At 41.4% G+C, this 27,760-nt stretch overlaps 1 protein-coding gene across 2 annotated transcripts in view; it reads right to left on the bottom strand.

Annotated features, from left to right (window-relative positions):
* Positions 1-27,760, bottom strand: part of GLG1 (golgi glycoprotein 1) — an 86,070-nt gene that overhangs the window by 21,467 nt on the left and 36,843 nt on the right. For both annotated transcript variants that reach the window (XM_074839571.1, XM_074839572.1), the window contains exons 2-9: positions 25,836-25,868; positions 22,997-23,083; positions 18,869-19,084; positions 12,090-12,293; positions 11,381-11,452; positions 8,943-9,126; positions 6,880-7,094; positions 507-628 (exon numbers count right to left, since the gene is read on the bottom strand). In XM_074839571.1, coding sequence (XP_074695672.1) covers positions 507-628; positions 6,880-7,094; positions 8,943-9,126; positions 11,381-11,452; positions 12,090-12,293; positions 18,869-19,084; positions 22,997-23,083; positions 25,836-25,868 — 1,133 coding nt within the window. The remainder of the gene's footprint in view (positions 1-506; positions 629-6,879; positions 7,095-8,942; positions 9,127-11,380; positions 11,453-12,089; positions 12,294-18,868; positions 19,085-22,996; positions 23,084-25,835; positions 25,869-27,760) is intronic.

The following is a 27,760-nucleotide window of genomic DNA, read 5'->3' as shown; positions in this document are numbered from 1 at the left end:
ACCAACTGTATAGCACATTTGTACCCTCTTAAATCCCACTGTTTTAGTTATCTCAGCAAGTCTGATATATGACAAAATCATAAGGAATATTTTATGTAAAATCTGGCTCAGGAGACAATATATATCAGACCTGAATAAAGGAGACATTTCTCTCTTCAGTATGGGTTTGCTTAACCGGCCTTTCAAGGCTGTTTATTTTTCTTCGTGATATTGCTAAAGACTTACGTAGTAAGAGAAATTAGCACATCAAATGTTACAAATTTAATCCAAGCGCCTGAGATAGCTACATCCTTCACCAGTGCTAAACCAGCCCTGTTATAAAAATACTAGCCTGCTTATACAGTTGGAATGAAGACCGAGCTCAGTTCACACCTCCAAGCCTGTAAGAATTGCTAGTTTGGAGTCCATAATTTCTGAACACGTTTTAGTATCTATACTGGTCAGCCACACCATCTTCAGGGATGCCCGGAAGAAACAAAAATCAGTTGTAACTGAGAGCCACCTACATTGGGTCTCCAGAGCGTATGTGCTTGCAGGCAGTCTGTATCACCGATTCACAGGCCTCGTTCAACGCTCGGTCAATGCGATAATCTGCACCGGGGTCAGTTTCTTGAATCAGTGTTTGAAGCTGGAAGAAAGAAATTGCGGATAGGAAAACAATTTATAATCATCAAAATGGGAGCACTTACAACTTGTCAGCGTGGCAATTTATGTCAATAACAACACTACCACGTATGACCTCTGCTCTACAGTTGCTTATTTCAAATGCTTGTGCTGCCAACTCAATTACCAGACATGGGAGTCCAGTGCTGCTGAACCCTAATTATCCTTATGAAGCAGACCAGGAACACTGGATGAGACTGGTCACATACTGAAGGTCAAGTGTGTACCTGGACCACTTACATACCAATTTACAAATTGAAACTGGTAAAATTTGAATATTGTATTTTTGATCCACCCTCATCCCATAAGACTGATAATACCAAACATGTAAATCTCTCACACTTCCATGAAGACTATCTACTGTTCTAAACTGAAACCCAAACCAGTGTTTAAAGACCAGATGCCTAACTACAAACGAAGCTTAAAAGTGCTTTTCAATTGCCTGGAGAGAACACAAAGGTTTCACTGAAATACAGGATAAAATGTCCTGGTCTGCTGGCCCATGAAATATCTTTTCCTCAGGCATGCCTGCTCAAGATTTGAGAAGCCAGAGTAACTACAATTTGGTCTATATTAAACAATTTTTAATATATAAAAATATAAAACTATATAATTAAATATATAAAATTATATGTAATACCATATATATATATATATATAAAACGAAAATGTTTATTTACTTAAGAGAAGCCATGGTATAAGTGAAAGATGAAAACAAAAACTTTCCAGAGATTTCGAGGTGTGCCAACTTGAAGCTGTGATATCCCTGCACTCCTTTTGTGACTTCTAAATATTTTCAACTGTCATAGATAAATAGAGTATGAACAGTTTCATCAAGTCCTTTCTTCTTGTGAAACAGTTATTACAATTAAAGCGTCAGAAAAATAACTGTCTCAATAGGGAAACATAGTTTAACATCCACAGCACTGAGCTTCAAAATCAGATACAGACAGGTCATCTTCACGTAGCTCATGACATCTGAACGTGAATTTGGGAGGCATTGGGTAAATCTCATCATCTCACTTAACCTATCGTTTTGGGGAGAAGGGTAGATTTCTGGGCCATCGCTCAGTCCAAGATCCTCACGTCCCACTTCATTTTCCACCAAGCTGTGAATTCCCAAAGACTGACACAGGGCGAATTGGCATCATCATTCAACAGGCAAGCATTTTTAGCTGACAAGTTTGGAGGAAAAGGAGAGCTTGCTTAGAAGGCAACTGCACACCAACATCAAATGGTCTATGCTGTTAACATCTTGACACTTACTTAATGATTTTTGCTACTGGCCCCCAGCCCAACTAAATCAAAAGCACAGTTACAATTTTATCCTCCACTTTCGAAGTCTGCACCTGAACACCATCCAATGAAACCTTCAGGGGCAAAACCCTAACATCACAGAACACAGAGAAGAAAAAAGCATCAGAGAACTGGAGAAAAGACAAGCTAGTGCTATTTATCCAATAGGAAGCTTGTAATCAAGAAGACAGACCACAGACTGCCTGGGAGGAACGCAGGATTTCCTGCAACTTGCTCTTGGCCCAAGTTAATCAGGCCCAGCCTCAGTTTCTAAGAGATGCAGGCAGCCCGAAAGAGTGCTGCCTAGCAGGCACCAGCTGTTGATTCAAAAATGCTTGGGATATTTTCACTAAAAAATAATAATAAAAAAGAAACATTTTATACAACTCTGACAGTGGTCCAACAGAAGCCAGTACGGGATCCAGTTCCTAACATGGAACTAAACCTTAATCAGCAGGAAAAGTGAGAAGTGATACATCCGTAACAAGCTTTGTAAGAGTCAATGCAAGAAGCAGAACGTGGTAGTTCTGCTGGCATACACACACACATAGCCTGTGCAGATGGGCAATACTCTGCACTGAAGTGCTGGGATTGCTTCATGGCAGATGTTTACATAGCAAAAGGAATCAAGTACGATTACTGGGATTACTCCCTCGAGGACAAATGGGTGAATAAAACCTCCAACCTGACACTTTCTTACACACACAGTTTAAATAAACTGGCCAGAGCATTACGTAGGCAGGATTCTTCCTCAGGTCTCAGTTTAAGTGGTATTTGTGTTGCTGTCAAGTGGAAGAGGCCAAAGTGCACTGGGTACAACAGCCTGGAAGCACCAGATCACCTCCCAGTCTCTCTGGCACGACTGCAGGATTCCCAGTCCCAATCCTCAACCACATGCAAGACGCACAGCAGCGAGCCAGCTGCCCTAACTGCAGGGGCAAAGGAATAATTTGGCACCAGTGATAAAAGTGAAGGTTTTATAGGATCCTCCTCCCTTCCACAACAAACCCTTGTAGCTGAAAAGCAGCTGGATAAAACTTTATAATCATCTGAACTTTTATCCTGATGTGGAGCTAAAGTAACTATCAATTAATTAGCTGTATTAGAAATTGAAAGCAGAAATATCTGCCCTTTTAGCAAGGATTATAGTTTTCCATGCTCAAGGGACTGAACAGGAAAAAAAAAAAGACAAGACCAGAGCAACATAACAGCCACATATTTGAAAAACAGTTTGCCAGCAGCTCTAGCATAAAATACTGCTTCACTAAGCGACACCATAGGTGCTAGACACTGCCAGTACAGCTGTAGCCCTTTTATGGGCTGATGCTCACAATTAAGGGACACTTATATCTGCTGTCCGATGATCTACAGCATGGCAGACCCGCCCTCCCTATGTGCAGGATCTCCATCTTTGAAGAAGAATAACATGACACTGACATTTGCAGAAGACTATTTAATGACTGGAACATATCCAAGCTGGATATGCTTCCCCAAAGTAAAGAAGAGCTTGTTTTACTACTTCTGGAGCATGTCTTCCCAGTATCTCCTTCAGATGATAATTTTTTTCTTAATTAAATGCATGCTCCCATAGAAGTACATTAGTAGTATAAATAATAGGAGCCTTACCCTTTGCTTCAGAACAGGCAGGGAGCTCTCCAAGACGGCAAAGTCAAACTGCAAACAGCCCTTAAGAGGGCACATTAGAGTGGTGCTGTGGTATGCTGGGGTGAGGAAGGTACTTAAGCCTACAGTTAGGCAAGATACAGCTGACCAAACACCCAGGAGATTTTTAGAACTTAAGGCTGAACCATTTATGTCACACAGAAAGCCATCATTCCTCTACTATTTACAAAATTTAGGCATTTTGGCAAGTTCACTGATCGAAACAGAGACAAAAAAACCACACAGCTCTTAAGACGTTAGGGTTTAGGCATGCTTCTTCATATGCAAAGATCATTCTGGTTGAGGTGTCACAAGAAACAAAACCTCTCAGATCAAGAGACTGGGGTTTGAGAAGGTTTGAGAACGGGTTTCACTGACAGTTTTAAGTACAAAGAATCACTCGTGTTCCTCGTGCAGGAAAGGGTATGAGCAGATGCTCCTGCAGGAAAAGAAAATCATGCAGGTTTTTTGGTTATGTTTTGTTGTTTTGGGATTTTTTTGTGTTGTTTTTGGCAGATGGGCAAGCGTCTTCCTTTCATAAGGCAAACAGAATCAGAGCAAACCTTGACAGACAGGACAGTAAGTAAAAACAGATCCAAATTAGATGTTTCCCATTCCAATTTCCTCAAGCAAACTGTCTAGGCAAGCATGTCTGAACAATTTCAGGACCAGTCCTACTGCTTTGAGCCAGCCAAGAAATCAAAGTGCTGTTTTAGCATTACTTACTGATGCTACTTAAAAGCACAGAGACACAAGTTTTTGACTCCACATAGAAGAGACAACATCTGGAGATGGGCCCAAAGCACTGCAGCCAACTCTGCTGGGACAACCCCAAAGCAACCATGTTGCTTTCCTCTGTTTCTGCAGGTGATAAGGTAGAGAGGCCACAGACCAGTGGCTCCACCATCAACAGCCACATCAAAGTTCAATCCGAGAGCATCAGCATCATGTTCCTGAAATAAGAATCGCCCAAGAACATCAGAAAGCAAGGACCAACATCAGTCAGCTTTGGTCCAGCTGGACTTGGGCTGAAGCCACGCGGAACAAGCAGTAGCCAGCAAGCAAGCAGGAGATGGCTGAAGCAGCCATCCTGTGTGCAGAGGAGCAGCCACTGGCGGTACAAAGTGATAGGAGCTCTCACCAACATTACATTGTAGACAAGAAACCCCAAAACAGTCCATGCTCTTTGATGCAGTCTGCTTACAGTTTTTGGAAAACCTGACACAGGTCAATCTTTCCCCCATGAATGAATTTACCAAAGCACTTCTGAGACCATCCACATGTCTCAAAGACTGAACTATACTGACACGTGGCAGCTAAGAAGCCGAGAATAAGCTTCAGTAAAGCATCTGTGGCTCAGCAGAAGCATACAAAGGTGCTCTCTAGGTATCCAAAAGGAACTCAAGTACTTCAGCTACTATGATGGGATGGACCTCTAACTTGCCTTCTTCACGGCCTGTTGTATGGGCCAAGCTCATGACAGGGAGTTTGAGTCTCTCACACAAGTCACACAGTATCTGTAAGGGTTTGGGACAATATTCTCTTCCTTACAAAGATAATTTACCTACCACAGAAGGTAAAAGCCAGAAACTCATTCTAACACAATGAATCAGAACAAAACCAGTGACAGCTGAGTCAACCATTACCATTCAAATACAAAAATATCAACAATAAGTGCGTTTAGTACCTCAGGTTGTAAGCAGCTATATAATAGCACCGTGCCAGTCCTCTGGAAACAGAACACTGGATAGTTTATCCTATTCTTGCAATCATCTATTTCTTCTTGCCCATAAAAATACAGACAAACTAAACATATTTTATAAAATCGACACTTAATTTGATCCTGCTGTCTTTTGCACAGAGAACAGAAAACAGGTCATTCAACTTGACAGGGAGTCATGGACAAGCCTTGCTGTTGCATCAATTTACTGTACAAAAATAAAGCAGTAGCTTAAATTTAAGAGAACTGAAAAAAACTCCTATAGATTTCTATAGACATTCCTTTTCTCCAAAAGTCTGAAATCTCCTATCACTTCTGTGGGTCCCCTGCCTTGATTTATGACTTGTTCTGAACATGCACTTCATGATCTGGAAGTTATTCCTAAGACGGACTGATCTTCCCACAAATTGCAAATAATCAAGTTCTGAGGCAGCAAGTTCAATTTAATATTTAAACAGAAACAAGTATGCAGCTTTTCACACTGATGTTGCAAAGCATAAGTCATGCACTACAGCTCACCGCAGAAATGACTCAAACTCTACAGCTGCTGCACCAATACACCTGGTAGTTATGCAGAAATAAGCTTCATCATAAAAGCATCCTATCCCTTACAAAAATTTAACAGATACTCATTTTTCTTTCATAACATACGCAAACTGGCAACATTTTGGGCTCAGGCATTAAGCCACATTTACAATGAAAATGGACTACAGTGGTTCCATGTATTGCAGGAGGCCAAGAGCATACATCCTAATTCCTACATCAGCACTAACACTCCCTAGACATTTTTTGCATTGATGTCACTTTTCCAGGCTCACAGGTCATTAAAAGCAGGTATTAAGTACAAAAAATGTAATATCACATTAAAAAGCACAAATGAGTTTGAATAAATATTAAATAATTGTTTCAATTTAAAAATAATACAAACTGGATGCATTTGGGCCAAAATGGAGTTTAAACAAGGCAAGAGACTCATCCCGTTTTAAAGAGGTATTTTGGAGAAGAACAACATTTCCTTCAGTGGCTGCAACTACAATGACGTGCAGCAGTATGTCATACCTACCTGGCCCTGATGTTTCACTTCCATCATTTAAGCTGAATGAAACACCAAAAATAAGACTGAGCGGAAAGGTACTTTGAGAAGATTTAGTGCATTTCAAAGGACAGGGCACAGGGGGAAAAGGGAAGGAGAGGGAATGTTTCAACACTTATAAAAAAGCAAGTTTCCCTATATCTTGCACCCCAGAGAGAATTCCATGACTTGAGAGTTGCTGGAGAACAACTACTGGAGAACAAACAGTCCAAAATGTATTTTTTGAAGAAAAACCGCATTACTTGTGTGCTGCTAGATACCAAGTTACACTTCATACCACGACAATTACACGACTGCCTCCAGCATTCACTGGTACCTGGCAGAGTCAGACTGCCTCAAGAAGAATCTCCATCACAAGGCAAAAAAAAAAAAAAAAATCAACAGACAAATCGGTGCTACTATCAGCTGAGCAACCTAGAAGCAAAGTGATAGAAAAGCATCTTACCGCCTGCTGACAATTCAGACCGACGTTTCCCTTTTCGCCCCGTACTACTTTCATCAGGCAATGCAGGGTGCGACCCTTCCGATGCAGGCCTGAGCAGTGGTGCTCGATCTCCCCTCGGCAGCTCAGGATGATTTCTGGGCTCAGCGAGAAGTCTTCCATCAGCATGCGCCGGTAATCCAACATTTCACCCTGGCACTCGCTGCTCACTTGTCGACCTGAGCCAAGAGAAGACAACATGATCTAGCATTAAAGCTTCTTGACCTACGCTGCCATCATGTTGGAAGAATAGGGATGATGTCCACACTCTGGACGCCACCAGATTGTAGCAAGTGTGCCAGAATGGACACGCTAGGGATTAAACCAGTTGTTACGGTAACTCCCGTCATTGAATTGAACCTGCAAAATACAGCTGGTCTATGGATTCATTACATGTTTTTTAAAAAAGGATTCCTGAAAGATTAGGAGAATCTTATTCTGGATTTCACATTACAGGAGTTGCTTTTGAAGAACAGTTGAATACACTCAGTGGATCTGCAGTTCTGGAGCACAGATCAGCTTCTCCCCCGTACACTCAAGGGCTTGTTTTCCCACTGTAGAAATGGAAGGCACCTCTGGTAATTTACCAGCTTGATACATACCTGGGGGAGGAATTTGCCTGGACAGCAGGTTAAACATTTTCTCTGAGGAAAAGGTTTTCTAGAGCAACAACACATACTTGCTCAGGAAGCCAAAAACCAGAATAGACCATGTTACCAAGAGCATATAACAGAGTGTCTACCAAACCACTGTAGCTGCAGAGAAATCTAGCTTTAATAAACGCTTAGATTTGCTATAAGTTTTCCTGCAGTCCCCATATAAACAGTTTGGGGGGGTTTTAATCAAAAGGAACACATTAGCTTTTTTGCTATGCTCTCCCCCTAGTCCCCATCACAACCTATGTGTACAAGGCTCCGTGCAACGGAGGTCCTAGACCCCAACAGGGGCTCCCAGGCGTTGCAGTACAGACCCGGGGAGGTGCGTGGAATAATTAAGTGTTCCTCCTGGGCTATGCTTCCTGGATGAGCTACATGCTGCAGAACCTGTTCCACCGTGAAAGTGGAAGTTAACAACTGAACAGCAGTTTTCTCCATGTAATTCAGGAAAGCACCTGCCCTACTGCAGAGAAAAGGAAAAATAAAAACCCACAACTTTTCCACAAACAGCACACATCATTTCCACATCAATCAGAAGGAATGAGTTATTCAAACTCACAAATGCACAGATTGCTTATGGTGTTATGGCAGCCTTTCCCTCCCGTGCCAGAGGCATTGCAGCATACAGCCCTGCTGCTGAATCACAAACCATCCAGCTGCATGCCAAGGGGAAAACCAAACAACTCTCCAGTGCAGATCTAGAGGATATAATGTGTTGTTTTACGTGCTATGGCAATTTCACAGAGAACCTTTAGCATGGTATAGGGCCCTCTAATGCCTTTAGGAGAGCCACTAGTGTTAGGACATTCCCAGCTTAAGCTAACTTAAATGTACAAAAAGAATATTCTCACACCTTCCTTCTATATATGAAAAACTAGGTAAGAGTTAGAAAAATTAAGGCCTCTACCTAAGCTACTGAACTGCAAAGAAAGAATATCACTTACAAGAGGCAGAGGACTGAGTAACCCTGGCTTTCCCTGAGTGATGATAAACAGGTTCTCTATTCTGTGTTTTAACCTAGTAGCATATTTAATGCTTATTACATAAAGGAGGAAAAGAGCCGCTTGAATTCACAGTGAATAGAAGGATTTGCAATTACACATCATCCGTCCAAGTGGGATTTGCTATTCTGCATTTTAAACTTCTTGTCTACACAATAGCAGTCAGTGTCAGAGGTTTACTCAGCTATTCCGATCTTCAAAACAACAGTGATGAAAGCATTATGATGAGGAAACTTGCCTCTGAATCAAAGTTTGGAAAAGGTTATTGGAGAAGAAGATGGTAAATACATGTTGAAGCTGAAGGTCCAGGAGAAACTTTTAAAATCAAGGTCCCTGCAAGTCACACACCCCTTGATTCAACTCCACGTACCTCTGTGCACAGCAGACTCTAAGCACATCAACAGATAGGAAAGCCTGGCTTCCCGAGACCGGGGAAGGTTCTCCACATTACAGCGGTATTTCTTCAGATCACTTTTACAGGACTTGGCCAGCGAGTAACTGACTTTGTAGTCTTGGGCGATCAGCTTCTGGCGGGTCGTCAGCGCATCACGACACTGCAGGAGACACATTGGGATGGCTGAATGAGCTTCCACACACTGGTGACAGAGAGCTAAACCTGCTGCTGCTAAGTTTTCAAGTTGTATTTAAAAGGCAACCGATGCTTTAAAATTCACGCGTTTAAGCTGGACTGCAGTTAAGTTTCATTTGTCTCGTAGAAACCACGCAGTTAACAACGCGCACCAAGGGCAACAGATCAAGGGTTTTAAAGGCAGCAGCTCTCTGCAGTGCACTACTTAAAACTGCACATTCATCCAGCTTTTTGTGAAGAGCTATGGCTGAGAGCGTGACTCATTCTCGGTAACTAGGATCAGTTGCTGACATTTATCCCAGCTGTGGTACATGCTCACCGCATGCCCTCAAGAAACAACTTTTTCCAGTCGCATTTACAAAATAGCGTGTTCTTTGTGTTTGCTCTGTAACGTGCTGAACAGATGACAGCAGATAAAGCAGTCTAACCATGGGAATTTCTAGCCATTTCCCACAACCGGTGAGGCTCACAAGGATGCACTGCGGCCAAACCCAAACCCAGCAGCTGCAAGAACAACCCTCTAAATTGCATCCAAAAAAGGGCCTGTAAAAACACTGCTACGCTTCATAGCTTTTGGTTTAAATTATATGAAAATTAAATCCGAGGGTGGCAGATAATTCAGAACAGCTCAGGCAAATTTGTCCATTCTTGGACTATCTGAAAGGAAGAAAAACTGTGTATGTGTAGGGTGGGGAGAGCAATCTTGGCACAAGGAACAGAGAAGCCCTGCAGCTACAGGAGCTTCCTATACCTCCCCATAGCTACTCCAGGACCTGCAAAGCCCTACTCCAAGATATTCCCATCCCCTCCTTCACGGTCCTGTCTCTGTGCCATGACTGGGACCTTGGGACTGGACAGACTTCAAGCTCCAAACACAGGGAGATAAAGGCTTGCTTTGATGATACCTCATCCCCCAAAGCAGGGGAAGGTTGGGTACAGCCAGGGAGCCCAGCTTGGCGAGCAGTTTTGGATTACCCAAAGCAAGCCACCCACTAGGCAGCTATTGTTGGCTACATGTGTACGCAGCAGCCTATGTCACCAGCAAGGAGGGACTTTTTACTGGGTAACAGCTTCTACAAAACTAGTGACTTTGCAGATGGTCCAACCTTGGCAGCTACAAGAGCGAGAACTAGATTTTGTGTTCCTCCTGCTCTGCAAACTGCGCCGTCAGAGCACCCACCCCTCTATCCCTACCAAGTCATCTGCTACAGCTCTGTCTAACCTCTCAGTATCTTACATTCATATCTTAGACAGCTGACCATGGAAAAGACCCCTCAAAAAACACCCCACTGTCCCTACACAGCCAAAACCAGGGTAAGCAAAAATAGCCGTCCATTTCAGTAACGTGTTTGTACAAACTGAAGCTTTGTTTCAAGCCTTCAGGGATCACTCTCTCAGTTTTTAAGTTGTTAATCGGAACTAAGCTTTCAGATAGCTAATGAATTTAAAGAAAAGGAAATAAGTCTGATCCCGCCAGGCCTCTGAATTGGGCTCCTTCAGTGGAGCTTCTCCAAGGAGGGCTTTACGGATATCCATCTTTGTATCCTTTCAGACAGATGATATAATTCCATATAATCCCAAACACTGTGATGCTGCTTCCAACATCACTGAAGGCATTTTTGCCTTCTCAAAACACCTACACCAATACAATACATTTTCAGGACTGGCTTTCTAGAACAACTTTGTTGTTGTTGAAAACCACATCTTCATAAAAAACATAAGGCAAGTGTCAGTAACTGAACTGTGTATCTTTCCCACAGAATGTCCCGCTTCATATTCAGACACTCATAGCCTTGAAAACAAAAAATTGAAACACACACAGCTTCCTGTGCTGAGGCATTTTGTTTCTAATCTGTATGTTATGACAGCATTTATCCAAGGCTTACCCCAGCACAGTTTGACTTCTACTTTAAACACTCAATCACAATGCTACCACTTGAGCTCCAAGTCTACCTTCCCAGATTACCCACCTAAAAGCTTTGATTTATTTAAATTCTTAACTTTAAAGGCTGTAACTTGAGTACAATTAATTCAAGCCATCAGCACGTAGCTGGAAACACAAACATATCAAAGTAAAAGCATCTGTTAAAGCAGTCAGTTATCCTACGACATAGATGATGGATTTTCCTCAACACTGGAAAAGAATAATGTACCCTGGACTGATGAATGATCTGATGATTTCTGCATTAAGGATTTGTCCCACTAAGACAGATACCTACCTTTTCACTCATTGATTCTTCAAACTTGTGATTAAAGAGGCACTTGTAGACTCGGCCTTCCCCAGCCTGAGTCTGTGAAAAAGAACAGTAACATTTACCAATAAAGATAAGACTTGTAATGCTTAACAAGGAGGCTAAACTACACCTAAAGAGATTTATTTTTCAAACTAGAAATATATTAAAGTTAATATTTCAAATGACAGTGATAGTTCCTCTACTATAAAAATCTTTAAAATTTTATTGCATTTTTAAAAAATCTGGTTGTGTTCATCACCCTTTTAGTGAGAAGACACTCAGCTGACACAAGCTAATTCAGACTGAACAATGCAGCTCTCCAGCTCATCGCTCTGGGGATAAGGAGTGCTGTGAGTAGAGTCAGACCAGGCTTACCACCGCAGAAGGGAGCAGTCACTTACCTTTGCTGCCTCCTCCCCATTCGAGTCGTTCCATGCCCTGTCACACCAGCTCTGGTGCCCATTAAACCATTTAGGCCAATTCAGTTCCTTAACACGCTGGAAGTAATGCTTGTTTGTTGGGTGAGTGAATTTAATACCAGATTTATTGCAAAATGACAGCTACAAGGTGCCTGTTTTCAGTATTACACGAACTTGCCCAGACTCCACTCTACTGTTCCGTTCCTTCTTCCACTGGGGTTTTGGTTTTTTTGAATGAATTAGTGTAGCAGAGAAGGCAAGGGGAAACTACTCACATTTTCACAAAACCGTTCTCTATCATCTCGGCATGCAAAGTAGAGATGTCGGTCCAAGTGGAAGTCATCCGAAGAGAGTTCAGCTACACGAAGAATCGCTTTCTTACACTGATCAGAAACCTGAATTCGAGGATCAGTCTCCTCCGCCTCTTTTACCAGGCCTTTTTCCAGACATGCCACCACCTCTCCTTGCGAGTGGGCATCCTACACGAGAAGAGCAAGACAACACCTGTAATCAACCACTTATGTAATCAAACTATCTGTGATTCTGGATAAGCACCACCTAAATTAATCAACAGTCTACATACAGCCTTCCAAAAGTTCAGCTAAACTGCATTTACATTCTTAGTAGGCAACAGTTAATATCTGTGCTATCCACACGCTTTATACATCACCATCCTGCTGATGGCCACTGTGAAATCCCCCTCCTCCAATGCCCTGGGTTTGTTTTAATGTGACTTAATGAGATTATCACTACTTAGTCACACTGCTCAGAGCAGTTTACCAAAACAGCCAAATTATCTTTAATCTGACATAGCTCTCTCCGCACCATGGCAACTGCAAGCAATAGCATCACATTAAGAACATACTTGGGGGAGAGAAAAATCATAGTTCCTCCGTGCTGAGACAAGCCTTCACTTTTGGTGGTGATAAATAGTGATGCTAAAAAGGCCACAAAGCAGCTTTGTCCAATGTAGACTTCTTAATGCTAATTCCTCCATTAAGGGACTAAAAAAAGCGAAGCATTCAAGAGTAGACGAAGTCTCGGACAAAGCCATTCTGGCCCAATACTGTACGCCATGTCCACCGTCCTGCAAGCCTGAAGATGAATTTGGACTATGAGCAGCGACTGCCAATAAACAGAGAGCGCCTCAGCTTTGTATGAAAGCCCGGAAGAAGCAGGGCAACTCTCCATTTAGTTTCCTACATCCTTTTTATGTGTTTAGAAAGGGAACCATAACCCCTCTATACCTCTGATTCCTCTAATAAACAAGAAGTCTTCTGGAACAGATCTCTCAAGGCTTCTGCAAGTTTTTCCTGTGAAGACCACCTCAATTTATGCTGCTCTGATGTGAGAGGATATTGCTACTAAACTTATATCAGACTTCCTGAAGCATACATCAACCTGGCATTTGCAGTAACCATTTAGGAGCTATCCCTTCAGCTGGCTCCGTCAAGTAGGTTCATCCATTGCTGTTGCAGCAACATGAATAAGAGAGCCGTCTCCATAAAACGTGACCATGACTATTCAATCCCATGCAACTCTTCCAAATCTTTTTGTTCTGACACGTCTCCTCAGGCAGGCAGCCCTTCATTCCCGTTTCACTCTGCTGCACTTGGAGCACAAGCAAAATTGGCCAATTAAAGTCACAACCCAGAAGCAACATCAGTTTAAAAGGGTTAAAAGTAGTTTTCCCCTTAAAAAAAGGCAAAAACAACCCAAACCCACACACCCCAAAACTCCGTATTTTGGTTTGCTCTTTTCTTTGAGTGGAAACCGGCCAACTTCATATGTTGGCCAGCTATCAGCATCTTTGAATAAATATACATCAACAGTCCCTTTAGGATTGAACCCAAAAGGGATCCGAGGAGTACTAGTTAGCAGGACGTTCACCACATTACTCAGAATTGTCATTTATCCATAACCACACCAAACACAAACACTGTTCTGCAAATCCTTGTGGTCAGTCACAGGCAGCAGTTACAACTGAGGAGCCGGCAAGTCTAAATGATTGAAAACAAAAATTTTAAGCCCCTCTGGCAGTTTTTTGCTCCAGCCTAGGTGAGGTTGGAGCTGGGAGGCAAGGCAGGCCAAGACTACTCTCACTTACTTGCAAGTCAGCAATGAGGGCACAAGGCAAGCTTTTCCTACTAGGAAAATCAGAAGTTTCCTGGTTTCTTGCAGCACGGATCTAGATTCCTGGTCAGAGTCATACTATATATGAAAGTAAACCTATTTTTATTAGTCTAGTGAAAGCCAATTTCCATATGCTGGATGCTGAATGTTTACTGTTGCATTTCAGGGACACAACATGAAATGACTAATTTATTGCATTGCTTTGCAAATACAATTTTTACATTTGGGTAGATCATCTTGCGGTGCTGTCTGCTCTGCTGCCCTGCATTAAAGCAATTTAAAAACATGTCAGACTTCACAGAAATAAACACAAGTCAACACAGCTAGCTCCTGGAAGATGCAGTCCTGCTCTTTCCTCCTGCCTCCAAGGATTCACATGCCTTCTTGTGGTGCCATTAGTGTTCCTGTGCCCACTTGAGACTGTTTGGGAGATTTACTGACCTAACCTGGGGTTTGTTTTCAGGCAGGTATCAGGTCCCTGAGTGCTAGCGCTGACTAGTTAAAGTCAGCTTAAGGAGGTCCTAACTCTTCATTTCTTCAAAAGGGCATGAAGGCAGCCATGCTACTGGTCAAACAGAATACAGATGGGACTTTACAAATCTGGTTTAGAGAAATATCACTTCAAGTTTTAATTACAGGCTAACACCTACTGTATTTAAGATTGTGCAATCTCTTACTGCAGACTGGAGGGGAAAACAAACATGCGTACAGCTGCATTCAACTATTTTTCTAAGGCAGCTGACAAGCAAAAGTTTGACAAGCTCATCCTAAGGATGGCAGGACAGCTTTGACACACATTTGCGGTACGTGCATCACTGTGCAGCTCTACACCACACAGAGCTGCCTGTTGCCACCAGCACTCCACGTGCCACCAGTCCTGGGGGGCCAGCTCAGCACCCAAGGGTCGGCATCCCACGGCGTGAGCTCTCTCAGTCCTGCTGCAGCACCAGCTGTCTGCTGTGTACAAGGTTATAAACGCCTGCTGCAGCTCTGCTCTGGAATGAATCCCAAAGCTTTTCCTCTATCTAGTACCCTGTTGTCAGAAAGCCTCTACCTTAGAGTTGAAGACCTTTAAGTTCATTCCACAAGTCAGGACTTCCCAAAACTGCTGCAGGGGCTGAGAGAGTCTAGGCCTCATTTCTCCAGAGCAACACACAAATACAAGAGATTAAATCTAAAAACCACACATGTTTCTCGGAACTGTTGTCTCACCATCATTATCAACCTCAAATGGAGAATTTTAACTGAAAGTTGCAAAGATCTGTTAAACATACCAGATAGTTATCTAGTCTAGAGTGTCTTGAAACTCTGCCTAGTTTTATGAACTGATAGTGCTGTCCGATGGCACTTTGAGCCACAGAAAAATGGAACGAAGTTCTAAATGTGCCCAAGCAAACCCCCTTCAGCACAACACTTCTGGAGATTTTAATTCCTCCGACCGAAATTCAAACTCCATGTACACGGCTTTAGGTCAACAGAGAATTTTAAAAACCTTGTTCTTACTATTCATTTTCCAGCAGAGATTCCCCCCACTCCACTCCCTATATATTTTAGGCTTTGCAATTCTTGGGGGTTTTTTTGTCATTTTTCAGAAGTTCCCCCAGAAAAAGACTATTCAGTCTGAACCTGGACATGCCTTAAGTTCATGACTATTCTAGCAGCAGACTTGCAGAGAGAAGCTAGAAAAGTGACCAGAAAAGTGTCAGGAGTAGAAAGGAGCAGCAGACAGGAGGGTAAAACACAATCTGTCTCACCAGCACAGCACCTTGCACTGAACGGCCATACTGGCTTGCTGAAGCCAGAGCAGTCAGGCTACGGAAAACAACCCAGCAGATCTACCCCAAGTTCCAGTTCAGCACTCCACCTGGCTAACCCGGACACCAGGGTTATGGGGATGGCTCCTAGATTAACTAATTCCCAGTACTTCACCTGATAGCACACTGCTATAATACTACACTGAGTAAACAAAGACTGAGCTGAGCGTTATCATCTCTTCCCACTTTGACTCATTCCTCCTCTGTGTCCAGTACTTCTATGAAACTAGGGAAAGAGTGAGAGCAACTGTACTCAAAAGCACTTAAGGGTGAAAAAAAGTAAGAAAACAATGGTCTCCTAGTGTGTCTTTTTTAAGGAACCTGAAAAATACTATTATCTGGTAAAGTACAACAATGGATGTGAACTGACACTTACATAGCCTTCATTATGGCAAATAATCAACGTCAGTTCAGACATCATGCCTAAATCCAGAATCCAGGAAACTATACACTACCCACTAGCTTGATACAATCCTGGACATTACTGGGATTGGGAAAGCAGCTCATTCTGATAGGCAGCCCAAGAAGAAAAGCTCTGTTGCAATTACCTATTTCAACTTCAAATTAGATCCCTATTGCATGAAGACAAAGCAAGCTTTAAATACCAAGAGATCAAATTTGCTATGAAGTGCAATAGCCAACTGGAAAGGTGACTGAAACTACTATTACATATTTCTCCATTAACTGGAAGAAAAAAAAAAAAACAGCTTACAAGACTTAGGCTGCAGGTGTGTCATTTGAAAGCTTTTTCTACTATATAAAGCAAAATTAAGTCTAGAGTCAGATGGAGACTTCTAAATTGTACTTTATTGCTCTTACAAAGTAGAAAACCAACAAGAAACGTGGAAAAGAAAGAACAGAAATCACCGCATCAGGAGCAACAAACCCAGCAGGAACAGAATTCAATTAGGAAGTCGAAAGCAAGCTAAAACTAAAAGGAAGTATAGAAAAGGAGAACAGTTAGGTAGCATGGGGGCTTCAAAAGGCAGTCTCATTTTGGAATACCTACTAAAGTGCCTTTTTCCACTTAAAAATGCCAGTTTATCCTAGTTACTGTGATGAAGCTATCATACTGTCATCTAGAAGCTGCCTGATGTGGATGGAGTTAGCAGTCTAGTAGTGCTTATTTCCATAAAAAGAGAGAGAGATGAATCTCTTTCCCCATCTTCTTCCTCAGGTGCCCAGGTCCTATTTATTAAATTCACAGTTACATTCAGTCACACAAAAGGGTAATGACTGTTTCTCTACAGGTAACTCTCAGAAGCTACAGCATGGAAATAATACCTGAACCAGCATCTGATGGGAGTAAATTAGATGAGATTTCTCCAAAGCAGAGAAGGGATAAACAGAACACCAACAAAAGAAATGCTTGCATAGCCATTTATAGCTGTTTCCATAGCAGTATAAAATACTTCAATTGCTCTAAGTGCCAAGGATGACAGCACAACAAAAGACATCACATGACAGGCTGCAATGTTTTCACAAACCAAGGCAAAATATTCTGGGTTGGGTACCAAGAAAGTGGGGAATATGCATAAACCACACTAACCCCCATAAAAGTTTGGCTAGTGACTCACTGTGCTGTCCCACAGAAACCCGGTGACCCAACATTTACATTCATTTCCCTCTCCTAGATGCTTTGTGACCTTCATCTCCTCGGCCATCCTCACCCTTCACCCATCTCAACTTCTGTGACCAACACAGTGGGTTATGCAGCTACACCAGCACTGGTTTCACTTCCGCTACACGAGATTTGACTTAGACTCATGAAATCCTTCTGTATCCTATTGTACCCCTTCAGTGCTACCGTAAGTATTTCAATTTTAATTTGTTTTAATTTGGTCAGGCCACAGGTAGTATGTAGACCTGACACCCAGGACTCCCATATTACACTTCTGATTCTATACTGATTGTTAAAAACAATTTCTTTTTTCATGAGGAGCTTCAGATGATGGCTAGAAGAGAGCCTTCACTTTATGGAGAAAACAAGTTACTCAGCTGTTACTAGCCTGAACCTGCAGTGCCTGCAAGTTCCTCTCACTTTCATGGCTGCTTTTGTTCTTGAAAGCAAGTACTTATTTTTGTACTTTCTGTTGTTCAGCTAAGTATTCTCGAATACACTAGCACTTTAATTTAACACACTATGGATGTGAAGCTGCTTACAGCAGCTAGTATCTCAAACAACTAGGGAAACTTTTTTTAAAACCAAAAAAAGTGTGTATTTTTGGTTAAATCTTTTCACCTCCTAATTAATAGCTGATTTAAGAGACTAACTCTTAAAAGCATAAGAGCTATAATTTGAAAAGCACTGTAAAAAAGTTGATAGGCTAATTTTAACTTTATCCCTAAACATAAAAACTTACCATAAAAGAAGCCACTCATTCCTGCAGCACTATATAATTGCTGCCTGCATTAGCTATGCTGGAGTAAACAGGGAAAGACAGTGCCTTGAAAATAACCCCGCATCTAGTCACCACAAACTCTTCTTTTCATCAACCTCCACCTAAGTTTCATATGGCAAAAGAACATTGATTTAGTAAAACCAGTACAGTATTAGTAAGTCTGTACTAGTAAAATACAACACTAGGTAATATGTGCCCTTCAACCGTTTTTGGGTGGGCAGAGGAATGGGGAAGCCGACAGGTAAAAGCTCTTGATCCATTCTATCAACGACAGCCTGAAAAAGCAGAAAGGGTTATAGCACAGGCCACACCACCTTGATAACCTTCCTGCATCAGACCCGACCAGACTGTGAAATAAGCCTAGGAACAGGTCTGCTTAAGTCTATTGTTGGGACTCATCATATGAGTCATGCCTGACAGAGCGTGAGCAAAAAGCCAACGACCTACCAGATCACCTGTAGTGCAGTAAGGAAAGACAAATGAAAGTCATCTCTGAATAGCAGTCCCCCATAGAGGAACAAATACATATTTATTGAAAAGGTACTGTACAGAATCAGGACATCACCCTTTCCAGACAGATGAGATATGCCATGTATTTTCTCAGTTGCAAGTAAGACAATAATACTATTGCAGAGTCTCCACATAAGTTTCCTTAAGTGAATGACTTTTACAAGCCAACTGACAATCTACATGTTCTCTGGATACCTTTTCTCCAGGTCGAATGCTGCCACATTTCAGCAGATTGATGTCAGCCTTGCAGTCATCCATGAAGCCACAGATCAACCGATAATCGCTGAAGATAATGGCTGTCATTTTAGTGATGTACTGATGGCACTGGTATTCAGTGATGTTGCCTCTGTGATCCACCAAACATGACACCAAGAAGCCTTTACCAACTGGTTCATCTGCACACTCCTTGATCTGTTTAAAAAAAAAGAATAAAAATACAGTGGCTGCAGTTACTGAAGTTAACCTTTTTTAAAAAAAAAGCCTCAAAGAAACTTGCATCTGAAGCTTCAAAATCTGCTGGCAAAGAAACCCTCTAGGCTTCAGTTTGATTTTCAGTAAGTCAGAATACTTGAAAATATTTCAGAAACGAGAAATACCTCATGTGTGCCAGTATCTGAAGAAAGCAAACGCAGTGACCTTGAGAATTATAAACCCTCTTGCTCAATAATAATCTTTCATAATAATCACATTGTACCCCTGCAATCAAGTGGATTTGTAGGAAAAATGCTAGTTTGACAAACCTTTATTTAGAAAACCAAGCATATTACAACATCACTAAATCATACTTGGACCCCCATTAGCCACCTGACCTCCTACAACACAACATTTTGGCTACAAGTGAGGGTGATTCAAAAGTCAGTGCAGTATTTATTGAACTGTTTATAACCTGCTGGAAGCTGAAAACTACTATAAAGGAAAATCGTCATCAAATTCATTTTTATCAGGCTCTTAGAGGAACTGATTGTTGATACTAAACCATTTTACTCAGTGGTCTAAAAAAAAAAAAAAATCGTGGCTAACAAAAGCTGAAAGCTGTGCAGGGATTGGAAAAGCAGTGTACACGAACAGACAGGTCCCCAATATAAATCAGAGCCTGCACTGTTCAGGGAAGCAGACAGTAAGGCCAAAAAGGTCACCTTTGGAAGTAAAAGATGCAGGCAGTTTTGACAGTGTCTTTCCAAGGGAAGTGAAAAACATGGTTCCTTATCAGAAACCACCATTCCTCCCTATCCCTGAGGAATCTTGAGATAGGAGCGGTGCAATGCCTTGCTCCAAAGAGTACCAAGATTACACAGACTCTTTTTAGCCCTGGGAAGCCCATGTTGGAATACTTGTCCGGTTCTGGTGTTCCCTGTTCAGGAGTACGCTGAAAACTGCAGCCATGATGACGCAGAAAGCATGCTTGACAGCCAGACACTGAAGTGCAGCGGTGACAGTTTTTCAAGCAATAGGTACCTGGATTGAGTTCATTACATCAAAGATTTGTTCCTGTACAAATATTGAAGGGCTCATCAGTCTAAAAGGAGATCCATGACAATCAATAATCCAGGCGGGTTTAGACACCAAGCAAGGGCAATGTTAAGGGAACCATTTAATCAGTTCTCAAATATCGACTTGGAATCTTTATACTGGAAATTTTTAAAAATGAAGCGTCATCTCTAGAAAGATGTATTTTAATTCAAAGGAAAACTAACTCGGGGCATACTGCGACAGAGTCATACAGGTCAGACTAGATGAACAAAACAGATCTCTTGCTGCCGCAGCTTACGAGGCCATTGCTTTCTATATAACAAATAAAACATGCAACATTTTAAACACCATTATTTGAAGGCAGATGTAGGCTGGTAGAACATTTTGTAATTAATCTATATAGCTATTAGAAAAACATAGCTACTAAGGTCAATGTAATTGTTACAGAAAACGCTTAAAATACATTTTGAAGTGAAAACACGTATGAGTCATTGCAGGGTGAAAGGGAGAGAGTTGTGCAAGCTTTCTCCAAGAAAGCTGCATCTTCGGTTTGGCCCTACTTCAGCTCAAGTACCGCAAGCCAAACCAGCACACAACAGCAACATGCTGTTTTTGGAAGAGCTTGGCTTTGGAAACAGCCCCAGAGCTCCACGGCCTGAGCCAGTGAATTGCATAAAAGACCAAGCAATCATGTTATTGCCTGGCCACTTCTGAAACAACCACCATTATCTGGTAGCCAACTATAATTCTAGATTAAAATTATTGCCAGAACTTATAAAATCGCAACAGTTGAGAAAAAAGTTGGTATTTAAAATCTATATTTAGCTGATAAAATTAAACGTGGACTTTTCAGAATGAACCTGGTTGGGACAGTCACCCATTTCCAAATGACTTTTACTAGAAATTACTTTTCTAGTTGTATTTTGTTCTTAATACAAAGCAATACTTAAAATCAGAGCTCAGTCACCAGCAAGAAAACACCTACCTGTTAATGTGAATTAAAGAAAAATATTCATAGGCTAATACTGTATGTTAGCAGTATATTCCCACTACATATGTTAAAGAGTGTTTTAGAAATACTTTTAAAAATTAGTGGAATAGTTTATGCACCTGTCTTAGTATTAAGTATCAGAAGATCAAACACGAGATTATTGTGACTTATGCAACTCTTTTTTCTTGAAATAAAAAGCACTCACCAAACAGCAAAATACCAGCAGTTCATGTTATCATTCACCACAATTATAAGATGAACGCTGGTGGCTGATGTACAACTAAAATGCTACGCTCTTCCCACATCATATCCCAGATTTAGAGGGTACCATTTACAACAATGTCAGACTGTCACTGTACAGAAGTCATAAACAGACTGTTGAAAAAGCATTTTCAAGAATGCCTTGACTGTAAAAATTCTGCAGCAGCTATATGACTTAAAACTTTCCTATGATTGGAAAAAGTGAGATTTAACAGGTTTTGCAGTGCTTGCTTTTGGGAGTTACTGAACTCCAAACACAATGTAACCCTTCGATGCAGGCTGTTTTCCTTCCACTGTTTAATATTCTAGCTTTCTTGTATTAAGTGTTTTCTTGATCTCTCCTTATACTAAATAATGGTTTCCCACTAACTCTATTCTTACTGCAAGGCAGCTGGTACTGAGAAGGGGAAGCAGAACCCTAGCAGGCCATGAAGAAAAAGCGATCGAATACCCCTCAACTACACTACTAATTCCCAAACATTTGGAGCCAGGCTGCTGTTGACATCCTCAATTTCTCAGATCTCTGTGTGTTCATCTCAAATGAAAACTTTGTAAATAATGGGGAACCCACAACATGAGGACTTGAGGAACCACTCATCTTAAACTTGCTCTGAGCACTGACATATTCCTCTTGTCTAATAAGCAAGTCTGCACCACTGAAAGCTAGACCCATGGCAAATCAACTGCCAACACAAACCGGGGTTGGAGAGACAACCTGCTACACACGCAACTGACTGTCTTTCAAGAAAACCTACTTTAAAAGCCACAAAGGGGCCATCATCTAGAGCAAACAGGTTTTTTAAAAAGCAAGTTTATGGGTAGTTGAAGTTAATTCTGGTGGATATACAAATTATGTTTTTCAGAGCACGGTTTAATGACTGAATTAAGTCAGCTGAAGCCTGTACTGCTGTAAAAAGCCTTGGTGCCACTGCTTCCCCTGAAGTCTAGCTGAAAACTATCCCAAGCAAAGGGAAAAAACCTCAGGCTCAGGCAGCTCCTGTGTGGCTGAGTGCACAGCCTCCAGAGCTCTAGCATCAGCACAAGGAAATAAATGATTAATCAAGTAATCTTTGAAGCTGGACTGAGGTGTGTTGATGCTTGAGGTAGAGAACTAACTCCTAGTGCAACCTAAAAAGGGGAAATTCCTAACAGAGTCTCCTTGGAGTAATTAAACTTTGAGCCTTGAAGAAAAAAAAAGTTGATTCACCATTTGATGCCTACGTGCTTATTCTTTCTGCTAGCGAGACACAATCCAAAATCAGCCTTATGCTGAGTTCAGTTGAACCCCTCCTACACTAACACTGTTAAAACTGTCAAACACTTGATGAAGAGGGGACAAATCCAACCCACAACAGATTTCTGACAAAAGGTCAGGTGAGAGCTGATGGGTTTAGTTTATCGTTTCTTTCCCCCGCCCCTTTGTCTGGCACCACTAAGGTAACGGGCTTTTTCTGCAAGGAGATCAAATCATTACACCTAGTAATTTGGCATCCAAGACTAGAGCTTCCCCAAACCTTATTCGCACACTAATTCACTATCACAAAGAAATGAAAAAAGAACCTTAGTGCCACAACAGCAGCCATGCCTTTCTTCTGGCTTACCTCTGCAATAGTGGACTTGCAGACTTCTCTGGCCACGGATTCAAACTTTGGATCTGTAGTCAGGTTCAGCTTGTAGTTCCACAAGAGCTATAGAGAGAGCATTTGTAGAAAGAGGGTTTAAGAGCTTCCCAGGGAGAATGACAAATATTTTTCTTCAGAAAATAATGAAACATCATTTATTCCCAGTCTGTATCATCATCCTTCTACAGTGCAACAATCAACGTAATGTCTCCTTGCCAACAACTTTGTCCATTTCTGCAATAATTTTCTCATACTGAACAAATTCATGCCATTAGAAATCTCTCCATAAGGTCATGAGCTGACTCATTACAAGGAAATATATCTAATGAAGACAATTTCATAACTGAAAGGATGAAACAATGAAAGCTGTAACTTGCTACCAGCTACGTATTTAGCAATGTCTTTAGCCCACCATACCTTTCTGCACCATGGCTCGTCTGCCTGATGCAAATGATCTAACAAAAATGAAATCCTCAACACGAGCAGATTTCATACTGAAAACCTAATAAAAACCTAGCAGAAGAGGAAGGAGACAATGCAGCTGGTTCCTTCTGTGAGGGGCTGTGACCAGACAACTTTTTGGACGCAGATACCTTTCAGACCTATAGGAGGTTCTCCCTCTTGCTCAGCACAATGATACATTAGACGCTAGACTGCAAAACGCCTCGGCAAGGACTGTTCTTCTAGGAGCCAGAGATTAGCTCACACAGGAGCCTTGATGCATTGGGTCATTGTGCAAGAATCAATCTTGGGCAAGTCACACTCTGCAGATATATACACATCCCAGATGTCCTCCTGAGGCACCATAAAGTAAAAATACAGGGTAAGATAACAAAGCCTCAGCAAATTAATAGCTGAGATGTTGCCTGAGAGAAGCTCTATTAGCTCATCTGGTTTTTTCTAGGAACTCAAGTTGCATTTAAACATTTTTCAGTAAAGTTTAAATAGTTTTAAAAATTTGTTTCAAATATTCTGCCTCTGTGACAAAATCAAATTAATATCAAAAAGATAAACAGTCTGGTCAAACTTTTATTTTGAAGTTTCAATTGTACACAAAACACTAGAAAAAAACAACAAAACACATGATCATGCACCAGGAAGGCAGTTTTACATCATCTCCAAGAGGGTGGAAGCACACACAGAGAACTAAAAATTAAATCGGCACAGTTGCACTGTCTTCCACACCTCATATCATGGATTTGTGAAAAGTTAAAAAAAGGAGATGATGGGATTCTAGGGTATTTCAGAGGGAGTAAGAACTTGTAAGTATGCAGGTATAATAGATACAAGTGAATAAGGAGGGAACCTGTCCTCGCAGAGAGTGCTGTAGACCTCTCCCAGACAGGATCGGAAGGACAAGAATGAGGTCCAACACCATAAGAATACATCTCCGCATTCGTAATCTCAGACTTTGGAGAGTCTTGAAATGAGATGCTCTCCAAAGGAACCTTCCCACAGACAGAAGGAAGGTTAAACTTGCTGCTTTAAAAATCCCGATTTTAGCGCTAGGCAGTATTTTCCCAGGAGATGATCAGCAGTTGTACTACCTAAGACTGCAGAGAGAGGCAAAGAAAACATTTGAACATGAGACGCCTCTCTTGTGGTCTAGCTTTTGATCATTCCCCTTCAATTTCTGCCTGGGAAGATGAGACGTTGCCTGACTTCCTATTCCTGAATGGCTTCTATAATCCACAGCAGCCTGACATCTGCCTTGTGGCAGAGACACTGCCATTTAATCCAGCAGAGGAAAGGTCCAACTTTGATTTCTAGAATTCTCCGTTTCTTCTTCATTCAGGTAATTTCTGTTGGCACATTTAAATGTCAGGTAGGTAAGTTTTAATTACTGAAGACTTCTCTTTTTCAAAAAAAAAGAAAAGACTTAAACAGAAACATGATGTGTCCTCCATCTGATCCAACCCTGTGCAACAGAGAATTACAGCTGCCATGAAGTCAGGCAGTGCAGTGCTAAAGGTTAATTTATAAACACAGTCAGAAATTACTAGTTGTACAGCATGGCCGGGTTTCATTTCTGGAATATATCTTCCAGTAATAAACCAAAATATAGCTTCTCAAGCATCTGAAACCAAGACCATCATTGAAGCATGCACTTGACTGTGTCCAGGGCTAACCAAACAATTCAGGATCTTGATACGGTGTATTCTAACAGAATGCAAATGAGAGAAGCCAAAGGAAACCTAATACCAACCTTAGCTCTGATGATTTTTTTTAAAAATTTTTTAAGAGTCTTGGGATTTGAAGAGTCAGCTTGACAGCCTGAAAACTGGCTAACAGTTTGCTCACAGTTAAACACAGTGCTGAGAGGAAATCTGTTCTAAAACCAGCCAAGTGGTTCAAACTGCCTCTAAATATCACACCCCCACAGCATTTTCCAAGTGAGTCTAAGAATTTAGCAGCTGTGAAAGCAATATAGAAGGCTTCAACAGCTGAAATTAAGAGTTTAAATTCAGTTCTGCTCACATTTTTCCCAAAAGGAGCACATCATACTGCTCCCAGTAACTCACGGGAACCACCCCCCAACTATAAAATAGGAAAGACGTCTGCTACACTCCTCTGATACAGAAGTACAGTTTACAAAGCTTTTAAGTATGTTGCACTTAGAAGCCTCCAGTAAGACCACAGTGGCTCTACTGGGTTAAAGAAGTCACCTTGTGTTCTTCCTCCATAGGACAGCCCAGAAACCCAAACGTGTCCTGATTAATGCCTTTTGCAAACTACCAAACTATGCAAAATTGGTTGATAATGGATATAAGATGCAAATGTCATAGCTAGAGACTGAATAAAACAAAGCAATACTTACGTGATTGCAGTCTGAAGAGATTTCATTATCTGGCTGAAAGGAGAAAAAAGGAGTGTCAGTTCACTACTGATGTGATGCATTACCATAAACTTACAGAAACTAACATACTGTCAACTCATCTTCATTGTAAGAAACAATTTTACATAAGCAATAGGAAATTTTAAAACCTGCATAAGTGATGATATCTAAGCACCAAAAAGATCCAAATAACAGGTACTTTAGACACAATGCTATCTTAACTCTACCGAATATAAATGGCACAAAAGTAGCAACATTTATGTAGACGCTGCAAAAACATAATGAATGCACCTGTGTTTGGCCCAATTGCCCAAACTAAGGCAGCAAAAAAGCATCTGTGGGAAAACAAAGATGTGGTAGCAGAGTTTTAAAGAAAAATAAGTTTCACGCATACAACTGAAGGAGAAAGGCAGGACTCGCTTCCCTCCCCTAGACTGAAATGTTCTTACGCCCCATTTGAGAAGCAAAATCTTTCCTTTCAGCTGTACATAAAGGGGCCGGTCCAAAGCAGCCCCAAAATTTACAACTTCAACCTTGAGAAACTGGTAACATCCCATATTCATACATCTCTTAAAAATATTCCCCATATTCTTTATTTTATAGTAATGAAGGTACTGTTATGTACTCAAGACAATCCAACTGACAAGTCCTAACACACAGCCTCCACCAGACCAGTTAGTGTGTTGGAGAGAAACACCCACGCTCCACAGGGAGCTGCTTCGGAAAGACCTGTGGCTGCAAACCATCCTGTCCTCCTTGAGTGGCTTCCACATTGGAGAACTCCTTGAAAAAAGTTAATCATCCAAATCCATATCTCATCTCCATAGTAAAACAGCACAAATGCAGGACAAAAATCACCTGCCCATCACACCCACAGAAAAATCAACCCTGACTCACAAAGTCTGCTTCCACTGATATTTAAGATGCCAGACATGCTCCAAGAGCCACGGACACTCAAAGCTTTGACACCAACACATCAGAACTCAGATATCTGATGTAAGAAAACTAGCATTTCATCAGTTTTGGACACAAGCAGCCTATAGCCAAAGAGTTTTTCAGCGCAAGCACGTGCTGCTGCATGACACTGCGTGTCGTATAGCTGCACGACTTGCATCATTGCTGCTTCAGAGAGCACAAACACAAATGTATGGGAAAAAGAGCATGGGAAACATTTCCAAGTCCTTAATTACCGCCATTATTAACTAAAGAACTTTTATTTTGTATAGCGGGAAGGGGCAGAAATTACCTTTCCACTTAGAACATAAAAACCAAAATGGTACCTGAAGGATCACAGTAATTAATTGCAGTCTGGTCAGACCATGACCATCTAAAACCATATCTCCCAAAGTAATCATAAATTTGAAAATTAGAATATCAACTTTTTTTTAAAAGGCTTATTATCTTCAGACTGGAGAACTGATTCTCACACCTGAAAACTAAGATGACATCCAAATTACAGTATTTTAAAGCAGCCTGTAAGACCGACACTATCACGACCTACAAGGTGGTTTTTCCTTAATTTTCTGCACCCATTCTAATCATCCAGCAACAGATGGAGGTTTTGGACTAAGCTAATTTCAAAAGTTGAGAGTCAGAATGCCCTCCACTGAAGTTGGTGTCTTGGCCTTTCAGTCAAGGATAGTTTCTTTATATAGGCTAGCACTGTAATTCTCCTCTGGAGGACAGGACTTACTAACACATCTGCAAGCAGAAGAACAAGAGCTGGCGAGCACTCTCCCAAAACCCTTCTTGGTTGCTGCAGTTAGTTTTGCATCCTCCAACCTAGTAACCTTTGCTTCAGAGATCCACCAAAGATTAAAGCTCAGTTTTTCTGGAAAGATGAGCCCAAGAAGATAACAGACTGGTTCTCACTGACTTGGGAAGCTTAAACAAGCTTTTCTTGAAAC

Source organism: Strix aluco, chromosome 14, assembly GCF_031877795.1.
Source record: "Strix aluco isolate bStrAlu1 chromosome 14, bStrAlu1.hap1, whole genome shotgun sequence".
NCBI classification, from domain to species: Eukaryota; Metazoa; Chordata; class Aves; order Strigiformes; family Strigidae; genus Strix; species Strix aluco.
This window is presented reverse-complemented; position numbering and strand designations above follow the sequence as displayed.